General features: G+C 52.9%; 1 protein-coding gene across 1 annotated transcript; it reads right to left on the bottom strand.

Annotated features, from left to right (window-relative positions):
- Window positions 1-4050: 4050 nt before the first annotated feature.
- Window positions 4051-8851, bottom strand: TUBG1 (tubulin gamma 1). Its single transcript, XM_059670226.1, has 11 exons — window positions 8646-8851; window positions 8224-8336; window positions 7854-8021; window positions 6970-7038; window positions 6612-6691; window positions 6048-6174; window positions 5726-5812; window positions 5455-5604; window positions 4880-5032; window positions 4636-4797; window positions 4051-4449 (listed from the first exon to the last, which is right to left on the bottom strand). The coding sequence occupies exons 1-11, from the start codon at window positions 8692-8694 to the stop codon at window positions 4252-4254; spliced, it is 1356 nt and encodes a 451-aa protein (XP_059526209.1). The 5' UTR covers window positions 8695-8851; the 3' UTR covers window positions 4051-4251.
- Between the last annotated feature and the right edge of the window lie 63 nt (window positions 8852-8914).

Here is an 8914-nt window from a genome sequence, read left to right as displayed (position 1 = left end):
AAGATTTTCTGGTCATTCTCTGTGAAGTTCTTTATTTTTTGTTTTTATTTTTTCACTTTAAATTGATTTTTTATTTATTTTTAAACTTTTAAAAATTTATTTTTTATTGAGTGCATGGGGGTGACATGGGTTAATAAAATTACGTAAGTTTCAGGTATGCAGTTCTACAATACATCACCTGTATATTTCTGTGGAGTTCTTTAATTTAGGGTGATCAATTGTCCTGGTTTTCCCCAGGACTGAGGGGATGTGGGAATATGAATTTTAAAACTGAATCCAAGGGGTTCTTGGGTCTGAGGACTTTCTTTTTTTTTTTTTTAATATATTTTATTGATTTTTTACAGAGAGGAAGGGAGATGGATAGAGAGTTAGAAACATCGATGAGAGAGAAACATCGATCAGCTGCCTCCTGCACACTCCCCACGAGGAATGTGCCCACAACCAAGGTACATGCCCTTGACCGGAATCGAACCTGGGACCCTTCAGTCTGCAGGCCGACGCTCTATCCACTGAGCCAAACCGGTTAGGGCGGGTCTGAGGACTTTCAATGTTAAAACCAGGATGAGTTGGTCACCCTACTAATAATTCAGTGATGGATCTGAGGATTGGAGGAAAGACTTGCCCACCTCTGGGTTCCACAGCCAGGGTCACTAACAGAGCACTCACTACCAGAGACCTGGGGGGATGTTTCTACCTGGGTGGCATGGGGTGTTAGACCCCCGACAGACAGGGCCTGTCACTTTGCAAGAAACTCAGTTTTACAACTCATGCCTCAGTGAGCTGGCCCTTGGGGATTTAATGAAAACTTCTAAGTGATGAATTAGTACATCAGAATGTCAAATCCAACTGTTTCTGTTCATTTCCTAGGGTCGCCCCTTCCCTGCTTAAGACACCCGAGAGGCAATGAAAAGTGAGCCAGTCGCAGTTGGCATGACTGGAGGGGGTATTGTATAGTGAATTTTAATTACTTTCCACTGCAGAGTGCCTGCCCGGTTCTAGGGAGATCTAGAATGCTTGTGGCTGGTGGAGACCATGGGTACGGCTTCCTGGACGGATCCCCAGCTGTCCAGCGCCTGTGCTTATCCTCCTCACCCCTTCACCTCACCTCAGTCCCCTTTCCAAAGTTACGATCCCCGAGTTTCAGATTCGTTTACCCCACTCTGTTTTGGGTCAGATGCTTCCTGCTACTAGGTCTCTGCCTCATGCATGTTCAAGGGCTCCTAGGGTCACATCACATGGAATGTTCTGTGAACATTACCTGTAACTGGCTCATTTTCTTGTCTTTGTTTAGTCGAAAAGAGGCCCCATCCCAGGCTCGAGCATTCTGCCTCCTCTCCAGGGCTCCCATCGGCCGAGTCTCTCACTGGGACTGCTGCTTTTGCAGCTTGCAGTCTCTCGGACACCACAGGGATTTTTCACCACCAGCACCACCTGCTGCCCTGATTCCCGGAGGCCTCTCTCCCTTTCCACCCTCACGGCCTCCTCACTGCCCTCTAGTTGACACACGTTGGGGTTTGCTGCTAGCCAAGAACAGGGAGGGGCTGCGCTGGTGTGGGGTGATGGGCCATCTGGAAATAGCCCTGGGGGAGGGGCCTGGCTCTGAAGCTGGCACGGAGGTATTAGACTGTGCTTATAATGCCTGGCACTCAGCAGTCAGAAAATATCTTTGCAGGAGGCTCTTTGCAGATCCAATTAGTTCTCCCTCCCCGGGAGGCCCACTTGCGTAGGGCGTTCACTGTTCTGGGTTGGAGACCATAGTACCATCCACACAAAACTTTTACTCTGGACTAGCTGGGTGTTTCCCTCTGCCTGGGGCTCCTGCAAAGGAGGGCCCTGGGATCTTTGTGGCCTGGAGGCGGGCCAGCTGGCCACTCACATGTAGTGGCCTCACCACAGCTGCCACCTTATGATCCCCACTCACGCAGATGCCCCCAAGTGATGAAATGCTGGTCATCAGGGGCAGGAGCAGTAAAGGGAGAGGAGCGAGGCGAGGTGAGGGTGGTGCAGGGGCCAGGGGTGGAGCCAGGAAGGGACCAGGTGCAGGCTGGTTTTCCCTGAAGTCAACCTCCCTCCCAGACTGGGAGGATCGCCCTGAGTCAGCCTTGGCAATCGATAGTGAGAGGCTCGTGCTTTGACTGTTGTAGTGACAGGTTTGTGGCCGCCCTGCCCAGGGCATGGCTTCTGACTGCCTGTTCTCTGCCCAGTAACCTGGCAAGGGTTCCCTTTGTTCATAAGGGTCTGGCCTGTATGCTGTCTGTTTACAGAGCTTTATTAAAGATAATAGGTTCGTGAAAGGAAAAGTGTGTCCCAGGCCAATAGTAAGGGGAAAATGTTTTTAGCTTGCCCCAAGTTCCTGGGCGCGCTTCAGCCGCTATTGCAGCGGTTCTCAACCTGTGGGTCGCGGTCGAACGACCCTTTCACAGGGGTCGCCTAAGACCATCCTGCATATCAGATATTTACATGACGATTCATAACAGTAGCAACATTGCAGTTATGAAGTCGCAACGAAAATAATTTTATGGTTCAGGGTCACAACATACATGAGGAATTGTATTTAAAGGGCCAGAAGGTTGAGAACCACTGCTTGGGAGCTGCAGACACCTTTTAGGGCCGCGTGCTGAGCTCTGCCAGCCCGTCCCTCATCTGCTGGGCCCGATCCGCCAGCTTTGACAGCAGGCAGCGCGGGGTGGTGAGCGTAAGAAGGCAGACACAGGGCCCCAGCTACTCTGACCTGGGTAATGGGGACACGTTGTAGGCGTCCCTGTCGTCAGCTGAGGCTGCCACCTCCTCCCCTGGATTGCATCTGCCCTACCTGCACAGGTGTTCAAGGTCTCCACATCCCCTGACCACTAAGGGCCCATCCAATGGCTCTAAAAAAACTTCAGAAACGGGATGATTCTACACCAGCCCTGTAAGTTATCACAAAAAGCAGGCTGATGGACAATATTTAGTAACACTGAGGCCAGTCAGGCACACCAGTGTTTGACTCCAACTCTGCCATCGACTAGCTGGGTAACTGGGTAAATCAAATTCTTGGCCTGTTTTCTCATTTATAAAATGGGATTAGTAATAATATCTACCACTTCAGAGGGTTGTCATGAGGATTAAACAAAATGTTTAGTACTTAACCCAGTGCTACACGTTACTGCTACTGCAATCCTTACCTTTGGGGTGCATAAGGGCCTAAAAGGGGCCCTACAACCCACCAGTCTATGGACAACCTGCTTTGCCCTTTTGATCCTGAAGATCCATTTATTTTTAAGAGAGAGAGACATTGATGTGAGAGAAATATAGATCACTGTCCCCTGTATGCGCCCCAACTACTATACCTGGGTATGTGCCCGGAACGGGAATCTAACCCACAACCCTGGTGTACGCAACGACACTTCGACTGAGCCACCCAACCGGGGCGATCTGGAAGCTGTAGATAACTATGCATTTACTACTTTCCTGCCGTCTTCCACCAGAAGTGGAAGGCACTGGCCCTTTAAATAGCCAGACCACCTGAGAACAGAATCATGGTACCTAAACTATGGGCCCATGTTTGGCCCTGCTTAGTCTAGGCTTCAGGTTTGGTTTCCTGACTTAATTGTCCTAGGCTCCAGCTGCCTGACCAGTGACTCTCCTGGCCCGGCTCTCAGGCACCGCCCCACCTGCTGGATTAAAGCCACTGGGCGGACTCAATAGAGTCTGGTGGTGGGGGCGGCAGCTGTAGGCCTGCTGCCCTGACAATCAACAAGACACGCTGATGTGGGAATGTGAACCTGGTGGAGCAGTCACCTGATACAGGGAGGGGTGGGAAGGGACTGGGAGCCAGGGTGTCAGATAGAGAGCACAGCAGTATCTATAGGCCTTTTTACCCTGGAAACAAATTTCTCAAGTGGGCCAACCCCATCCCTGTTCTCCAAAGCTAGGCAGGAGAAGGAAAAACCAGGGGACGCTATTTGCTCAGAGCTGAGGATGCTAGAAATGGGGGAGGACCCTGTCAGTGATGGGGAGAGAACAGGCATTCCGCTTCCCCAGTTTCCAAGCCTTCAAAGAGACCAGTGATTTGATTTATATCCAGTGCTTTATTAAACATAGTCTCATCACAGGAGAAAGACACGTGTCCCCACGCCAACAGAGAGTATACGGATGTGTGTTTATGAGAAAGAAATGTGTGAGGTCCCTGATCTGTGCTCTGAGGGGTGGTCAGTCAGGCGGGGCCTGGGCCAACCAGTAAGGCAGATGAGGGTCTCTGTTCTGGGGGACTCACTGCTCCTGGGTGCCCCAGGAGATGTAGTCTGGCCGCGTGGCTGCATGGTACTCATCGATGAGCTGCTGCACAATCTCCCTGGATGTGTCCAGCTCGTCAAAGTTCTCCTTGAAGATGTCCTCCTTTCGGAACTGCTCCAGGAAGGCCTCCCGCTTCCGCAGCTTGTCGTACTGGCGACAGGTCCTCTCAAAGAGCTTGAGGTGTGCAGAAGGCAGGGGGTCAAAAAGAACTTTGAGAAGCAATATGGCCCAGACAGCCAGGGAACCAAGGCTGGGCTATCTTCACAGTAAAAGAGCCGGAAGCAGAGCAGCAGGGATGCAGAGAGGTGAGCACAACCAGGAAAATGATTATGGGGAAATAGGTGCAAACTGGAAACTCACCGAGGAGATGCTGGTGTGGTTGGCCATCATGAGCCCACTGACCCGGTGGGCAGAGGGCAGGTAGGGAGACTTCCTGGACAGGGCCACTTGGATGCTGGCTGGGCCCCAGGGGATGAAGTTGGCCAGCTTCCGTTCCCGGATCCTCTGCAGGCTCTTGTGGACCTGGGGTGGGCACAGGGGTGGTGGTGGTCGCCTCTCCTCTACCCCTGCAGGGTCCAGGGTGGAACGAAGGGGCCTCACCTACCTGAGTGGGGTCCACCTCCCCCTGGATGATGTTGAGGATGGCGATGTAGCAGTGGTTGGTCTGCCGGTCCCGGCCGGTGGACACCATCACGTTCTTGGGCTGCAGCAGCCGCCTCATCACATCCAGGACCGTGGTCTTCCTCACACTGGCCACCTGAGGGGACAGTGGGCCACAGGGACCAGGCCAGCACTCAGGGCACAGTGCACAGATGCAGGGACAGAGAAGAGTAGGCAACACGTGTCCCCCACCAGACCGGGGGCAGTATGGCCTCCTTGGGGAGTGTCTTTAGATTCAGGCCTATTCTGAGCCTCTGCCGTGGGATCAGGAACCTTAGCCTCCTCAGCTCAGCAAGCTCATGGCCCCGTGCAGGAGCATAAGCAGATCCCATACAGCCCAGACCCTGCAGGGAGCCAAAGGCAAGGCAGAGAGGAGAGCAAGTCAGCAAGGAAGTCTTACAGTCTGTGCCAGTCCCTGAACACAGAGCCTCCTGGGGCAGCAGGGAGGAGAGAGAGGCTGGGTTAGAGGTTTCTGGGCCCGGGGCCAGTGGGGCCTGAGACACTGAGGGCTGTTCTTACCGACTGGTCCGTGGTGAGGGGGGTGTAACCAGTCATGAGGAAATGGAGCCGGGGCGTGGGAATGAGTGAGGCGATGAGGCCGATGAGGTCGTTGTTCATGTAGCCAGGGTAGCGCAGGGTGGTGGTGCTGGCTGACATGATGGTGGACACCTGGGGACAGGGATGCCATGTCATGGGTCTTGGCGGGTTGTTGGTGGTGCTCCCTTCCCCAGACAAGTGTTCCAGTAGGAAGGGGTTCCAGTACAAAAGGAATCCAGAAGTAGGGGCTCACCAGCTGGTTGATCTGGGAGAAGGATGGGTTCTGGATGTGCAGGCGGTCTGTGGCGATCCGGTTCAGGGCTGTGTTGTCCAGCACCACCTGGGGGGACAGAAGAGGGTGGCAGAATTTGGGGATTAGAAAGAACAGGAGCTCTGCCTGAACCTGGGCTCTGAAGCTTCATTTCTCTTGAGCCTCAAAGCCAGAAAGACTCATTGAAAAGGGACTTGCACAGGACTAGAGTCCAGGAGGCCTTAGAATGGATTTTTTTAATGCATGAAAATGATGAAACAGGCAGGGGGGTTGGGAGTAGGGAAAGGCAGGATCCAGGACTCACCACACAGTCTGCGTTCTGGGTCAGCCTCTTGAGTGTGAGCAGCGAGTTGTAGGGCTGGACCACCACGTCGCTCATCTCATCCTGGTTGGGAAACACTGAGTATGTCTGCACCAGCTTCTTGGGGTACCTGGTGCAGGGTGGGAGAAGAGGGTCAGGGCAACAGACTGCAGGCTGGGTAAACACGGGACTTCCCACAACTGTCTGGAAGAAGCTAAATCTGGACGGGGAGAATAGTAGGGGCTACAGAACCAGTAGAGAAGGGGGACTTGACTTTGGAAGTCTGTAACTTTCCCAAAGGGCAGAAAGACATGTTAGGACCCAGGGTTCCAACTCCAAACTGTCCAAACTTCCTAAACCTTCATCTCTTCATCGAGGGTCTGAATTCTAGGCTCTGGTTCCAAGCCCCGGAGTGGATTGGTTCTCATCATTGTATCTTAGCTTTCCTCACTACAGGAGGAACTAGAAGGTCCCTTTCCTGCTCCAGTGAATAGGAAGGTATATGTGAAGGGACTCCCAGTTATTTGGAAAACCAAGTCCTCCCAGCCCCTCAAAACACAGACGTACCTGTCATTCAGCCGTTCTAAGAGGTAGGAGCCCAGGCCAGAGCCTGTCCCCCCGGCAATGGAGTGACACAGCACAAAGCCCTACATGGGAGAGGGGTGGTCAGCGTCCAGGATTCTGGCAGAATTTCAAACTGAACCCATGCCACAATTTCCGACTCCTATTTTTCTAGGAGTGGAAGGAGCCCCCTCCTTCCACTTCCCTCCCCCACATACAGAGCTTAGGAGACTCTGCCTTATTTCCCGGGAGGTCTGGTGGCTTCCATCCAGTGCAAAGGGCCTGGTACCTAGCAGGTGGCTTCTGAAGGGTGTTACTAAGCTTTCTCTATGTCACTGCCCACCAGCATTCCTGAGACACTTACCTCCAGACTGTCACTGCCATCTGCCTCCCGGTCTATGATGTCAAAAATGTCCTCGTGGATTTTCTCTCCCTGTATAGACATGGGGAGGGTCAGAGTGGCAGGACCATGAGACAAAGGCTCTGACATCAGAACTGCCTCCCTTACTTCTCCTTATGGCACCTACACGTCCTGTTCTGGAGCACAGTGGCCCTGCTTTTTTATTTGCACTGAGAGGCTAGGAGCAGGCACTCTATAGCCAGACTACCTAGGTTCATATATTAGGTCTAGTTCTATTTAGCCGAGAGACTCTGGGCAGGTTACCTAACCTTTCTACACCTGTCTCATCTGTATAATGAGGGTAATAATACAGGTCCATAAAGCCTTATCTAGAATCTTTGGGGACTTATGTTTTGGAATTCTAATGCTTCAGATTCTAGAAAGGTAATATGGTACACATAATGTATGTTCAGTAAAATGCCAGTGGGGGTCTGAGGTGCGCTAGTCAAATACATGAACATTGCTGCAAAGAAAGGTATGAGTAATGACAATAAATTGGATACTCTCCATTGAGAGTTTTGCTGCTAAATGAATTATAAATCAACTTTTGCTTTCAGCTTTCAGAGTATTTTGGGGATTCTGGGAAGGCAGATAAGTGTCTGTGGGTTGTTGGGAGGTTTAAATACTATATGTAAAGCATTTACTATGGCCCACAGCACTAGTGTAGTCTGTTAATAATATGACATAGTTGACTTAGAGAAAAGAATTCCCCTCAGTCACCTCTCTCTCTTTCTCTTTCTCTCTCTCTCTCCTTTTCCCACTGTCCGATTTCATCTCTCAGGGAAGCCACAGGGCCTGTCCCCACACAGGAAGGGTGTTTGGGGTCCTGCCAGGGAACAGCAAATGACCTGGGAGAATCCACTGGCCCAGTTGTTGCCAGCTCCGCCTCCGTGCTCTGACAGGTAGATGTTCTCCGGGTTGTAGAGCTTGGCGTAGGGGGAGTTGAGGATGGAGTGGATCACCCGGGGCTCCAGGTCCAGCAGCACAGCCCTGGGGATGTAGTGCTCATCGTCTGCCTAAAAGGGAGTCCAGGACAGAACCCACTCAGCAAAGGCCTGCCCAGTCCTCCGTCCTCCCAACTCTGGCTCCTGCCTGCCCTCCCTCCTTAAGCCAGCGGCCCTGGCCCCTGTGCCCAGAGGATTTCTCAGCACCAAGCCTCTGCCCTGCCCTTCAGGACCCCTGGGCAACTGCAGGCTCTGGCCAAGTAGTTGGAAGCACCTGGTAGAAAAAGACGTCCTTGCGGTCAGTGCCCTCGGTGGCGAATTCCTCCACGATGCCCTCGGGGCTGATTCCATGCTCTGCGCACAGTTGTTTCCAGAACTCGAACCCAACTGGGGGGAGGGTGGACGGGGAGAAAGAGGATATCTGGGTCTGGGCAGGTTCCAGCTAGGAGCTGGGGGACTGAGCACCTGGGTCCAGGGATAGGAAGTCAAACTTCAGGAGTCTCCCATGAGAGAGGAAAGGGCTGTACGCCAGAGGCTGGGCAGAGGAAGGCCCCTCGGGGCTGGGTAACTGGACACTGGGTGAGGCATGTCCGCCCTGACAATTCTGGGAAGGGCAGATGGGAGTCTAGGGTTCCACACTGAAATCCCACTTAATCTAGGGAGCCTGGCTAGTGGAGGGGCCGGAGGTTCGCTCACTCTGATTGCCGCACTGGCCCAACTGTAGGGTGATGATTTCCCTCGGCATCTCTCTCTTCCAGCACCGGCGCTGCAGCCGCTCCTGCTAGCAAAGCGGCCGCCCGCCAGCCCGCTCACCGCACGACGCAGGCGCCAAACAACCCGCTCCGCCCACAAACTTTCTCCGCTCCAATGAGAAGTGAGAGTTCTGGCGATGGCACTTCCTTATTCCTTTGGCTTCAGTCATGCAAACTGCGCGTGCGCAGCTCCTGATTGGGCTTAGCGTTCGG

Source organism: Myotis daubentonii, chromosome 16 (genome assembly GCF_963259705.1).
Source record: "Myotis daubentonii chromosome 16, mMyoDau2.1, whole genome shotgun sequence".
NCBI lineage: Eukaryota > Metazoa > Chordata > Mammalia > Chiroptera > Vespertilionidae > Myotis > Myotis daubentonii.
The sequence above is the reverse complement of the archived record's forward strand: the minus strand, read 5'-3'. Positions and strand labels throughout refer to the sequence as shown.